We start from the raw sequence: 14,549 nt of genomic DNA on the forward strand, positions 1-14,549 counted from the left end.
AAATTCATCAGTAACACTTATGAGCCTCCTGAATACTTGTTACTGGTAAAAAAAAAAAATACTCATTAATCCATTTCTTTCAAGTGCTTCTCAAGAATTAGGCGTTAAATTTTCCATCACTCATTTTTAAATTCCTTTTCCGGGCATATCCCAAATGACTTCAAGCTCTGTAAATAGAAAAGGTACGCACCATAACTCAACCTTTGGCACTCCATCTCAAAAAAAAAAAAAAGGATCTTTCCAGAAACAGAAAAATGCAAAGAAAATAAAGAGTATCACCAGTGTTATCAAAGGCGAAAAGCGCAAAAAAGCTCTAAGGTCCATTGGGGCTTTAAGCGCAAAGCGCAAATAAAGCGTGGGCTTTAATGAAAAAAGGCGCAACTGGAGAAAAGGTAAAAATATGTATATGTAGTCCAACACTAATAATTATAAGCATGAATAATCAAATATACGGGCAAAGAAATTGGAAAAAAATTACGAAAAAAATAAAATATCAATTGTTCAATGTCGCTTTTACAGGATTACACTCATTGGAAAGGAAAAGTATGCCTTAGAGCCTTCATGAAATACTAAAGCGCACACAAAGCGAGGCGAAGCACTCAACATGTTTTGAGCCTCGCTTCAGGGCTTAAGCGCGCCTTTGACAACACTGAGTACCACAACCAATAAGAACAAAGCATCACTCACCAATCTCTTTATATCATCAATCAAATAGAACGTCAAGCAAATTTAACTAGAGCGAGACTAGGAAATACAGAAGGAGAAACTAGAGACAGGAGGACGCCCACAAGATAAGCAAAATGAAGTACCTTAGTGGACCTTTAGGATCTCGGGGAGGGACTTCTACCGCATCAAGAGCTTCAAAAAGGCATGGACCATTCCACCAGGAGCATACACTTTTCTCCACCCGATTTTTCATATTTGACCCAAGGAGACCAGAGATTGGGAGGAACTGAACATCTGCCATTGAAGTACAAAAAGTTTCAGAACCAAGTGCAGAAACAAACATCTGCATCTTAGCTAATACACGGAAATTTTAAACAAAGAGAAACCAATTGACATACAATGTAATGATAAGAAATAAGATTCCACAGTCAGTGGGCAAACCCGAATTCAACTTCTTTTTTTCCTCATGAAAAAAGGATCAGCCCCAACTTTATGGAGCCATTGATTAGACGAACAGGTGAAATTGTTATTGCGACACACGTGGCAGAATGAAAAACACTCTCTTCCCAGATGTGTAAGATCACTTTACACGCTTTATTTCAACTACAACGGCCAGATTGACCATGCATTATTTGTAGTTGAAGATGAAAGTAAAATTTTACCATATTATATAGGAAAAGTGGAACGGGAAACAATTAGAATGTTATGACTTGATATAGATCAGCTTTTCCCTCTTAAACTCTAACGAGAGGGTAAGAAATCAGCTTCAGATTTACAGGTTACTTAGACCATTAAAATGTAAGAACTCCGCCAACAAAGAGGTAATCCACGTGTACATAATCCTTCTTTACCTTTCTTCACATTGTATCCAGATGATTTCAAGAATGGTATCATTTTCGACTCGATCTCGTCATACCTTCAAGAGAATTTTACTAGAAATTAATAACTAGAATAATAAACGTTTCAAAATGCATGTTCAGAATACATAGATGGAAAAAGACCTCTCTTTAGCCCAGTTGACAGTAGGATCATCCATCTTATTTACAACAACAAGGAGCTTAGAAACTCCTAGTGTCTTTGCAAGCTGAACATGTTCACGTGTTTGTCCACCTCTTTCATATCCAGTTTCAAATTCACCCTTTCTAGCCGATATAACCTTCACAATGGGCCAAACAAAGGATCAGCAGACCACTTTCATAAACTAGACAGAGAATTCATAGAACTTCAGTGGAGGAGTCCAATGACAGAAGGCTACATCTCTTACCAATACACCTATATCGGCTTGAGATGCCCCACTGATCATGTTTGGGACATAACTCTTGTGACCCTGGTAATTAAAGAAAACATAATCAGAAACCGTAATTAAGATGATGTATAAACAAAATCAAATGCCTCAGGGAATTCAAAAATTGACAAGAAAAATACACGCTATTACAGAAACTTCGAATTAATTTGTATTCGTCATGACTCATTATCTTTGGGTCTTTGCTAGTCAAATGGTTAACATCAGTAGAAGATGCTCTCTTTGTGAAAAACACCCCAAAGATGTTTGTCATCTTTTCTTACATTGCAAGGTCACACACATGTTATGCAGCATGGGTTTTGCTATTCTGGGAGTAGATTGGTGTATGCCAAACTCACACAGTCAGGCAAAAAAATATGGAACAGCATTCCCATTGTCATCTAGTGGATGATTTGGACCGGAAGAAACTACAAAATCTTTGAAGGCTCATCAAGAATTTTACATAGCCTAAATTTAGAAATCTTTCTTTACTAGCTTTTTGGTGCAACCTGGGGTCTTTGTACATGAAGTAGATGCCATGTTAGATATGATGAGGGGTTTGCACAATTTGTAACTATGTTTTGAAGCACTTGCTTAGTGCTGTTCTTTCATCTATAATATCTTTTTATTACTGATAAAAAATGGTTCACACTCATGAACCACAAACCTTTTCTTTTGGATACGTACTCTTGAACCACAGTGTCTCATACGTTATTGAAGTGGATACTAAACATTAAAAACAAGCTACGTAAATTGATCATGCTGTTATCAATCAGTTATAAACTGAAACAATGCCACTCTAAAATTGTTTATCAGGCATTAAACGCTGTTCATAAACATAAGTCCTAGCTCCTTACTGCAATTACTCTTGCTTTCAGCAAGGCCACATAAAAGAAAACGAGCATCATTGAGAATAAAATATTCACAGGAAGAGACTGTTGGGGGGGATCATCCTTATGTTAAAAAACATGGAGCAGACAGCATCCCATCATGCGAAATAAACTCATTCACATAGATTCGTTACTTGTTTTTGGATAAGAAATTACTTCAAAATCTTCTCCAATATACAAGGTAAATCAAAGAAGCAATTTGCAAGGGAAGTTACCAGGCGTACAAGTTTGAAAATCTTCATCCTTTCTCTATAAAATATTCTTTTTTAAAAATTGACTTAATTAATTCGTTTGTTAAAAAGGGTCCTAAGAGAATTCCCTCGGAAAAATTCTTAATGACATATATGATTGGTCTGTTTCGAGGAGAATCAGATTTTCATAAGAAAGGACTTTGTAGAGATCCTTAAGTTAAAAAACAACAGGCTCGTTTAAAATAAACTCAGTTGCTAGATTCATAACTTGTTCTATATACAAGGAAAAGCAGGGAAACAACTTGCAGGGAAACTTACAGGGGCATCCAAAATTGTAAATCTTGTTGTCTCTGTTTCAAAATGCGCCCTGCCAACTTCAACTGTTTTTCCCTGCATAGGAAATTACAAATAAGAAAAAAACAAAAAGCAGTCTAACAGTGGTGGCTCAAGCAAATACGGGGCCTAATGCACAAAATTTAATAAGAGGCCTAAATTTTTTTAAAAAGTTATAAGATATTTTTTATTTGAAGCCTATTCTTCTATCTTTTTGAGATACAAAGTTGTTAATAATCTTTTTTATAATCAATTTTCTCTAATAATTCCTTCTCAATTGATAATATAGCCAACTCATTTAGCTAGCGTTTGGACATAAATTTGGTTGAAACATGAAAAACAAGTTTTTGAAGTTGTGTTGAAAAATAATTTTTGAAAGTTGAAGTTGTGTTTGGACATGCATTTTATTTGAAGAAAAGTTGAAGTTTTGTGAGTGGAAGAAAAAATTTCACCCATTTTTTGGGAACTTGAAATTTTTTGTCAAATTTTGTTTCAAAAATTGATCATATCCCATGAACAAACACTGTTTTTTTTTTTTTTTATTTCTGAAGAAAGTAGCCACAATCTATGGTCGGATGGGAGCTTAATCTTTCTTGAGGTATTGTTGATCTTAAATAAGATTTCATAGAGCAATAGAAGTATAGAACTATTGGAAGCCTAAGAGTATTGTTGAACACTTGAACTAATGAAATCTTGGAGAAAGAAGGTGAGTAAAATATCAAAGAGAAAGACAGAAAATATGTGGGGGTTTCTGGAATATGAAGAGATAGGAAATAAGAAAGATTTACTTGGTCAAATTAAGAAAGAAAGAGTAAATTTTTTACACGTTATATAATAAAGGAGTAAAAAGCAAAGAATTAAAACATTGGGAAAACTATTCATCTACCAATTTTTAAGTAAGTCAAATTATTACTTTATTTATATGTCTAAGAAGTTCTTCTTTCCATTTATATAAAAAAAAATAGCTCTACTTTTGTATTAAAAGTACTAAATATTATTTTTTAAATACCTATGAACCTATTATTTTTAGAGTATGGGGTCTCCCAAATTTAGGGGCCTAAGGCACAAGCCTTACTCCTCATAACCTTGGAGCCGGCCCTGCACAGTAAATTAAATAAATAAAAGGAATACCTTCACTCGCTCCTCTTCATTTGTATCCATGATATAGGCCATATACCTAACCGTCAAAAACAAAAAGATAAGAGAAGCTCTCTTTTTCTTTTTCCCTTTTTGTTTGGATAATTTGAAAGGCAGGAGAAGACTTGAAGCTGTAAAACAGCCAATTTAAAAGATAAAATAAAGTCCACAAAACCAACAATTCTTCAAGTATCCACAGAAAAAACAATTCTTCAAACGATAAGTTGAGCAAGCATAAACCTCTTGCAACATCAAACCCTTTATATAGACAGGCATGACAAGAAAAAATCATATTCTAGAACATTTTTTACCAGGAATAATTAAGTGTCAGTATAAATTACACAAACACCAGTCTAACACATGTTCCAGCGTTAAAAAAAGGTATCAAAAGCGCAAGTTGAGCACTTCAACAAGGATAAGCTCACCAACTCCCTCTACTCGTATCTTTTGCTTCCTTCTCATACTTCTGGATTGTCCGATCGTCAACTTGACCACTAAGGAATAGTATTTGTCCTCCACACGTGGACTTTCCAGCATCTACAGTTGAAAAGAAATATGATATGCCTTAGAATAATAAGAAAATCATCAAAGAGGATCATGTGAGACATACGAGTTATGGTAAGTTTTCACCAACTTTTACATTAGAACCTATGGAAGTGATGTTGCATATCACAGAGCCGAATGTTCTCAGCTGACTCAGACTAAGTGAATAACTTGGACAAACTAAAACTTGATCTGATCAAAACTTCAAGAGACATCACAGTTCCTCGTTTCTATTTCACACATTGGACATCTCGAGTTACTGCTAGTTATGATAAATGCTAGGATGAGAGAGAGACAAAAACAGTGCAGAAAGAAACCAACTTGTCAAACCCTACTCCGCAAGAACTATATAAAAAGCACTCAACACAAAAGCTCAACACATCTTGAGGTGTGCGTCAAACATTTCTGTCCCAGTTGTTTCCTTCAGCTTCTAAACAGACAATACATAATTACTCATAGGAAATAGGTACACCGGAACATCAGAATGGAAAAATCAGTCACAATATGTGCCTACTTTGTTCTTTTATTAATGCTACTGGGCTTAAGTTCCAGTGTACAAGTGGTATAGCAAAGTCTAGAATCATCTTTAACGTTTTCTCTCTTTCTTGATCTTTTAAAGGGTTGTTTTTTATGCTTCTAGATATAATTGTATTAAAGAAAGGGGGAAGGGGGGGGGGGGGGTAAGAGGGGGGGGGGTAACAACTAGATCAGGAAAATGAAAACTTACCAACATGACCAAATACAACATTCAGATGTCTCTTTCTCTCGACTTCAATCTCATCATCAACTTGTGTTGGCTTTAAGTTTGCATTTGCTTCCTCTTTCAGGCCTGAGATCATTAATGAAATAAACATTTGCTACATAACTATTAACTTTTGCTTAAACATTAATCCAATACTGTTTCAGAACCAGCAAAGCATCTTACTCCTTAACAGGCTAAACACACCAATATTTCTGGTTATAAATTGCAAAAACTGAAAACCAAAAATGTAAGTTTTATAACATCTTGAGAGTCAAGAGCAAACATTCAAAATAATTGTCACGGAAGGGTGACCTAGGAAAATGTCAATAATTCTTAGAATCCTTTTATATTGGTTTTACTTCTCCAAAATATGAGACAAGTTCCCAATTAAAAAACAGCTCCTTCAACATTCTATATTTCACTAGAGTTCTAAAAAGCAAAGAGTTCTCCAAATAAATTCTTCACAACTAAGCTGAATCAGAAAGGACGTGTGCTATCAGCAAAAGATATATTGCGCATGAGAATAGTAAATGACAATAAATATATTAAGCCAACACATGAAAATAGTATAGCTTCTTCCGAAGAGAAATAGAGTGAACGAAGCAAAACCACCTTCTTTTCGAAAAATAAACAATCACCAAAGTTCAAAGACAAACAAAAGATGCTGTTTTTGAGATGCCTCTCTCAACGCTATATTGACATCTTTCCCTAACATAAAGCAACCATTTTAGCACAGATGACTTGACTTCATGTTAACTCTAGGATGAACCGTGACTTATCCCATTCCATTACCTTAAAATGCCCTCCTTATCAACCCCTGAGAGAAAGAGGGATAGCAGGATCTCTCACTTTTTTTGAGAAGGTAAAGTAATTTTATAGATAAACTAGCACAACGGATGTTCTATACAACTGTACAATATCTTCAGAAGCAAAAAAGCAAAATTGCGCCCCTTCTAATCCTGTAGGGTTCTAACATCTTCAGGATCCCTCACTTTTCTCAAAGGCAATGTTCGAAGTGATATTTACAACAACAACAACAACTACTCAGTAAAATCCCACAAAGTGGGGTCTGGGGAGGGTAATGTGTACGCAGACCTTACCCCTACCCCGATAGGGCAGAGAGGTTGTTTCCGATAAATTCGAAGTGATATTTATGCACAAGAAATAGGCACTCCAAAATGGATGTGAAAACTCACAGCTCAAAACAAAGCAACCCGAGGCTAGATAATTTGATGCCAAGAGGCTAAATAATTTGACGCCATGATTCATTTCTTTTCTGTGAGGTAACTGTTGCCTAGTAAGTGCCAGCCTCTATTCAAGCACAAAAAGCTGATTCAAATTTAGAAGTAAAGGCCGATGCTCTCCTCTGTTCAACTTTCTAAATCATAGCAAGAAAGTTAGATGAAATGATCAAACAGTGCAGCCATCCTCCAAAGTAATAGCGGAAGTATTCACAAGCATCATATCCACTGCTGAAAGTAACAGAAGTAAAGAAGGTTTAAGGAGAGAGAGAGAGAGAGAGAGAGAGAGAGAGAGAGAGAGAGAGAGAGAGAGAGAGAGAGAGAGAGAGAGAGAGAGAGAATAAACCAAATCAACATTGAGTTCTGGAGGCCTAAGGGGATTTGACAAAAAAAAATCCTCTTGGGATGGCATCTACAACTGTCTCAGCAGTATCTGCCTATCTGAACCACTAAACAACGGCTTTACTTAGAACAAAATTCTTCACCTCACAACATCAAACCAATTTAAGTGAGCCTCCAATAGGAAGCTCAATGCCACTTATTGCAAAACTAAACCTCCAAGTGAAATCCAACGTTTATCATCTTTTTTCAAAATCAGACTCTTCACAGTAAAGTTGAGAATTCAAACTCATCCAAATTTGGCACAAAAACAGACATGATAATGCTTTACAGAAAAATAACTGCCCAAAGAACTATCATATCTACTAAGGTCATCGTTAACTATCGTAACTTTTTTTGCAGCAAGAGCTTCTGGCTAGTGTACGGGATTCAAAAATAAGAGGCACCAGCACTTCTTAGCATCCTTGAATAGACTGCGCACTAAGGTATGGACGAAAATAAGTGAGAAGGAATTCAAAAGACAATAAGTACCAGATGCACAGTGTAAATTTCACAGGCTTATGATACCAGCAAAAGTAGCTTTAAAGAGAGAACTTATAGGAATGTTGTGGAGTAGACATGCCAGCTTCCACAATGAGCTTGGAGTTGCAGCCTAATAGTTTAAACTCCACCATGCAGCAATCTTAGATGCATGTTCAAATCTCATCAAAGTTCTTCCCTCTTCTTCCTTCCCCTTTCCCCTATTCATGAGCTCATGCCCTTCCCCCCAAAAAAATTAAATGAAAATAAACAAAAAAAGAGATTTCAAATGAAATCAAGCCTACAAATGAACAAAAAGTTTCAATGGTACAGAATCAGCAGCTAAGCAGATGAGCCGAGATTTAGAAATTAAAAGAAAGAGAAAACTCGGAAAAAAAATAGATGATACATAACCTGTTCATCAATCTACCTACCATCTTCCATATTATCAGGTTTTTCAACATCATCTGGCTTGCATTCTTCTGACATCACACTATCGTCTGCTACCATTTCAGAACATTCAAGACAAAAAAATCCAAAATGGTTGCTAATTTTTTATCCAGAGAGGAAAAAAGCAAAGGAATAAAGCACATCTACAGCTACAGGTTAAAGAATATACAAGATACTGAAAAATAATTACAGTAGTAATTGTGACAATCCTGAAAGTCTCATGGATTTTGTCGATGTAGTTTTGATTTAGTAAAATACTAAAGCAAGAACTTTACAGAAACCTACATGAAAGACTTAATGGACTATTATTCAATTCTAACAAGTAAACCTACACGGGAAACAATTGACAAAGGTATTTAGTAGGCACCAAAAACCATAGTCCAAGGATATGATTAAACAAACGCCAAAAAGTTTCAAAATGTAATTTTATATAAACCTAAGACTTCAAACATCTAAGAAGCAAGAAAATGTCTAAAAATGCAGAAGCATAGACTTATTAGTTATTATCGTGCAATGATTGCTATACTAGAATTTGGACTTCCTGACAACTAGATGCCCTTAAATCTATTAAACACATGATTAAAAAACACAAAAAATACTTAGGGTCAAAAACAAAATATCAAAAATAAAAGATATTGCTACAAACAGTCACTTGAAACAGAACAAGCATTCACTGAGCACATCATTGAAGTTGTTGCCTACCTCCATCAATTTTTCCAGGTTTTAGGGCTTCATCAGGTTTCCCGTCTTCAGCATTAGTCATCACACTATCTTCTGCTGACATTCAAGCACAGACACACACAGAGGCGGATTTAGGGGGGCGCAAGGGTGCACTGTATATATAAGGCAAAATGTATTTTTTACCTCTATATATTAAGTTTTGAACACCCTTAACACAATCCAAAAGTGTAGTTTAGTGGTCAAGGGGGTTCAAAATTTACATAAGGTCATGGGTTCAATTCCCACTAGCTACAAAAAAAAAAAAATTTTTGAACCCCCTTCGTGAAGATCCTGGCTCCGCCACTGGACAACTGTTACGCGGCGCCTTCCTGAGATTCCTTGGAAGGGCGACGTAAGGCTAGGCAACTGATGTCAGTGCAGTTGCTGTCCGCCAACTGAGGTCCCCTCCGTACGCTAGACGAGATTGTCGGTGCCGTACGGGAAAACCAATGTCAAGAGCAATTGAGAGAACAAAAGTGAGAATTCAGAATGAAAGAAAGCTTGATTGCATTAATGAAAGCTATTACAGAAAAGCAACGCGGTGTCGAGGGGATCAAGCAATCACACACAAACACATTCAAGACCATTTCTCCTTACAGTACATACTTAATTTTAAGTAATTCATTCGCTATATTAACTTCAATATACGCACTATATAATAAAGTATATACATATATCTCATTGCAAGGTGTTAAACTTATACCAGATGATTCAAGCTGCAATGCCTTGATGTCTTCTTCAATATCTATCACGTAAACAACCAAAAATTCCACCATCCGTTAATCCGCCAGAATCCTTAGCAACAATCTCATAAGTAATCATCCATAGGAGATCCAAATGCTCTTAATATAATCTTTACTAATATTAATATACAAAATTACAAATATGTAGCTATAATTTTGCCTATGTGGATATAGCGCATTATCCAACTCGTAGAAGTAAAGGCAACTGAATATCTTTACTTATCGAATTGGAACATCCAATTTTCTCACAAAATAAGCAACTTCGAATCGCAATTGAACATAAAATCCAATGAAAAAAAAAGTATTGATAAACGACTAAAGATCTGAGCGATAGTGAAAAAGAATAAGCATTGACAGAGAACGTACCCATGGCGGTAAATGGAACAAATAAGGATTCGGTTAATCAGAGAGGAGTGCAGTGCAGAGACCTGGAAATTGCTATTAGCAGGAAGAGGTTTATAGCTTTGCTTTTGGAACTCTAAACTATAGTGATGCGCTCTCTTCCTGCTTTTACCACCTGTTGAAAGTTGAAACCAACAATTGGGTTTTAGGTCCAATTTTAAACCGGCCTATCATATCAAAACATTTTGTATACTAGATGAACGTTGGTTTGCGACTAAAAGTTAAATATATTTTACACACTACAAAAATTTACACAATTAATTAAAATTTAATTAATGCAATTTCTTTGAAATAAATATAAATTATTAACTTGCTAGATATGGTAAGTTACTTACTTGTTATGCACCCTTTGTTCAAATTTATGTGGCATAACTAGCAACGCTATTATTTTGAGAGTCAACTAGATTCTTCTTTGATCATGGTTATCTTACATGGAGTATTTTTTGAAATATTTTGTATTATTAACTATTGATAAACTATGTTGAATTCATACCAAGAAGTAAGTACTTTGATGATCTTACTCCGAACCTTACCACATCAAGCGGAATGGAAGGAAATTGATACGTTATTCTAAACATAATTAATTAGTTGACAATTCTAATTTGTCAATATAAAATGATATTTTGTATTGTCAACATAATATTTAAGTTAAATTCAAAATAAATTAGTTGATTACAAATTTAAAATCTAAATAAAAGACAAAATAGATTAAAAGTTGAACCCTAAATACCGAAAGTCGAATGAAAAATCTGAAAAAATATTAATCAACTACCGATTCAATTCAGAGGATCTTAGCATATTAGAAACACGTATTGTATCACGTAATGACAAAAAAATATTATTTAAAATTTTATTTGTGAATTAATTATCGATTGCTTAACTCTCCATTTGATTTTGATACGTAGAATTATATTTCTCATATAATAATGCGTATGCACGTGGAGTTCATACAAGTTTGAGAATTTTATTTATCTGTCGCTTTCTTTTTGAGAAAAATAAAAAATAATATTAATACTAAAGTTGTTCTAAAAATAACCTCGCAGCTTCCACATTGATGAAGTTGTATTTTGGGGAAATTACTATTTCAATAATGATGTTTGGTTGTGTTGCATTTTTTCGTGTGAATGGAAAATTGAACAGACACCTTTTGGGTTGCACCTCCCCATCTCATCCTTTCTTTGTCTATAAATTTAGAGGTTTGGCCTCATTTTTAAGACATGAAAAATCTGAAAACTTCTCCCCTCTTTTCTATATTGTTGCATTATTTTCCAAATAAATATAACTGTCAAGTGTGATTTGCTCCGTTTGTTGAGTTCACTGAAGTTCTGTGACTTGAAGTGCCGCTATCACAGAATAGTTATTCCGTTCTATCTTGGGGGAATTAATCTGTATACCTTGGGAATAGTGAGGGAATTAAATTCCTTAAGGACACACTGTGCATTTAGTAGGCTCGGAATCATTTTACGATTTGTTTATTGAACTAACGTTTGTTTCCTTCTCTGATTTTCTGATTTTGAACACAGATTTTCCAACAATCTTAAGGAATTTAAATTTATTTTCTGTGTTCGTATTATCATCTGTTGAAGATCAAATTAAAAATAGGAAGTAACAGACTATTGACTTTACAGTCTTATTTTTCCTCGTCTGCGTATATCCGTTGTTATTATATACTTATTTGGCAAACTTTCTTGGTGAAACAATGCAATTGTGTGGAACTGTACGGTGTGATGCCACATGATGTCCTGGAATGTTAATAAGTGCTATTTGGTATTTATTAGTGTTGATATTCCAAAAGTTTCCAACTGAAAAGAAACGATTTTGACGGTATAACTAATAAATCATTCAAGGAAAACAGAACAGTTGGTGGAATACATGTTTTTGTTTGAATTGCTGCAAACTAGAATCCTATTTGTTAGGATTGGACAACAGTTCCCCTTCTTTTTGGGTATAATCTTATTAAGAAAAACAAGATTGATTAATGGTGACTATTCACGAAAGATGCCATTAATATGTTATCTTGGTTTTCTATAAACCAAGGGAATCTTTATTGTTTTCTTATGTTGTGTGATCACAAAAGAAACCAATCACGGGCAGATTGATTGATAACAAATTGTAGAAGTTTGACCTGAAAGTGGGACATATTTACTTGACAATAATGTATCTAACAGATTTTTTGTGACAGAAACGATAATGATTGGCAAAATACATATGCAACCCCTTCACGGGCAATTGACAAGACAAACAATTGTTAAAGTTGCAAATATAAGTGCACCAGCCATTGTTGTTTTCTCTGGCTTGCCATCTCTCTGGTGTCACGGAGAAAATTTGGAGTGGAACGTATCGGTGTATTCATCGATTTTTGGGGCTTTCACTTGGCTAATTAATTTGGTGAGAATTTCTGCTATTTACGAATTGTTTGCTCCAAATAAGATTTTGAAAAAGTAAGTTGTGGGACCTCCACTGCATATCGGTACGGTTGGAAACTTGTAATAGTTTCCTGAATATTAAAATTGAAAGTCAGCAACAGTTTTACTAAGCATGGTATATTGCGGATAATTAATATCTCATAGTCTCTGAATTAAGGTTTCAATGGGACTAAATTTAATTGATCGTAGAAGCAGAAAGTAAATCGTGTTATACTTTCTTTACTCTAATTTTATTTTTCTACCCTTATGATTCAATTTTGCGAATGTTAGGGTAGATGTTTTATGTTATAATCTCAAAGTATTATTTTATTTGCATGATTTGGTAGCATGCATAAAGATATGTGAAAATTTATTTTCAAGGTTTGTAAGAGCGAATTAGGCTTACACTAATACTTGAAAGTATTTTTGAGATTATGAATATAATATGTAAAGATGTACATATATTTTTTAGATTAGAGTAAGAGATCAAACTGTTTAAGGTGGTATTATGGTTTAGTTGGAAAACCATTTGGAAAGGGAATTAAAATTCTCATGATTTTCTACACCCGTTATGGAGAATAAAATCTTCGTGATTTTCTAGTCCTGCTACGAGATCAAAATCTGCGTGACTTTTTTCTCGTTCGTTGAGATTAAAGACTTCGTGACTTTCTACTCATTTGTCGAAAATTAAAGTCTAAGTGACTTTATACTCGTTTTGGAGATTAAAATCTTAGTGATTTTCTACTTCAATTCATTATTCGGTTTGAAGAGTAAAAACTTCACCGTTTATTAAATTTGATTGTGTCACATATTATTCGGTTTGAAGATTAAAAACTTCACCGTTTATTAATTCTGAATGTGTCAGGTTGGCTTGAAGATTAAAAACTTCACCATTAATAAATTCTGGCTCTGATGTGACACAAACAACAGTTCTTGTGGTTGGCTCTACAGCGTAATAGGGGCGTCGAATGTGAATCTCCTTTTGAAGAAATGTGTTTGGAATATGGTATCATTCATCAAACGACAGCCCCTTAGTCACGGCAATCTAACGGAATTGCGGAAAGAAAGAATAGAACCTTAAAGGAGATGATGAGTACATTGTTGATAAGTTCTGTTTACCTCAAAACTTGTGGGGGAAGCTATTTTTACAGCTAACCGAATACTCAATCGAGTTCCCCACAGCAAAACGCAATCCATTCCATATGAAAAATGGAAAGGAAGAAAGCCCAACTTAAAATATTTTAAAGTGTGGGAGGTGCTTGGCTAAAGTGCAAGTTCCTAAACCCAAAAGGTTAAAAATCAGACCGGAAAATATTGATTGCGTTTTCATAGGATATGCAACAAATAGTAAGGCATATCATTTCCTGCTTCATAAATCAGAAAATTCCGAATTCATATTAATACGATAATCGAATCAGATAATGCTGAATATTTTGAGAATATTTATCCGTATAAAAAGGATTGTGAGCCTTCTGCTGAAATATCTAGGCGACCCCGGGAAGAAGAAAAGGAAAGTACACCTAATGAGGTGAATCCAAGATGCAGTAAACGTCAAAAGACAACTACTTCCTTTGGACCAGATTTTCTGACATTCTTGTTGGAAAGTGAGCCTCAAACATATAAAGAAGCAATGTCTTGCTCGAAAGCACAATGTTAGAAAGAGTCAATAATGATATAGAATCCATATTAAATAACCATAATTGGGAATTGATTGATCTTCCTCCAAGAAATAAACCTTTGGGTTCTAAGTGGATTTTTAGAAGGGAAATGAAAGCTGATGGTACTATAGACAAATGTAAGGCAAGATTGATTGCCAAATGATTAAGACAACGAGAAGGTCTTGATTACTTCGACAAATACTCACTGGTAACGAGAATTACATATATTCGAATGGCAATAACGTTAGCCACCATGTATGGCCTTGAAATCCATCAGATGGACGTAAA

At 34.7% G+C, this 14,549-nt stretch overlaps 1 protein-coding gene across 13 annotated transcripts in view; it reads right to left on the reverse strand.

Moving 5' to 3' along the window:
• The window catches only part of LOC109224089 (eukaryotic peptide chain release factor GTP-binding subunit ERF3A-like), a 13,812-nt gene extending 3,450 nt beyond the window's left edge, over window positions 1-10,362 (reverse strand). For 2 of the 13 annotated variants that reach the window (XM_019388661.1, XM_019388660.1), the window contains exons 1-12: window positions 10,163-10,362; window positions 9,757-9,798; window positions 9,036-9,110; window positions 8,318-8,386; window positions 5,770-5,871; window positions 4,925-5,036; window positions 4,494-4,539; window positions 3,348-3,419; window positions 1,931-1,993; window positions 1,668-1,822; window positions 1,518-1,582; window positions 810-960 (exon numbers count right to left, since the gene is read on the reverse strand). In XM_019388661.1, coding sequence (XP_019244206.1) covers window positions 810-960; window positions 1,518-1,582; window positions 1,668-1,822; window positions 1,931-1,993; window positions 3,348-3,419; window positions 4,494-4,539; window positions 4,925-5,036; window positions 5,770-5,871; window positions 8,318-8,386; window positions 9,036-9,110; window positions 9,757-9,798; window positions 10,163-10,166 — 956 coding nt within the window. In that variant the 5' untranslated portion in view covers window positions 10,167-10,362. Of the gene's footprint in view, window positions 1-809; window positions 961-1,517; window positions 1,583-1,667; window positions 1,823-1,930; window positions 1,994-3,347; window positions 3,420-4,493; window positions 4,540-4,924; window positions 5,037-5,769; window positions 5,872-6,980; window positions 7,096-8,317; window positions 8,387-9,035; window positions 9,111-9,197; window positions 9,230-9,756; window positions 9,799-10,162 lie in introns of those variants that run through there. The other 11 variants (XM_019388664.1, XM_019388663.1, XM_019388662.1 and 8 more) reach the window with 11 other exon arrangements.

This window comes from Nicotiana attenuata, chromosome 3 (assembly GCF_001879085.1).
Source record: "Nicotiana attenuata strain UT chromosome 3, NIATTr2, whole genome shotgun sequence".
Taxonomy (NCBI): Eukaryota; Viridiplantae; Streptophyta; class Magnoliopsida; order Solanales; family Solanaceae; genus Nicotiana; species Nicotiana attenuata.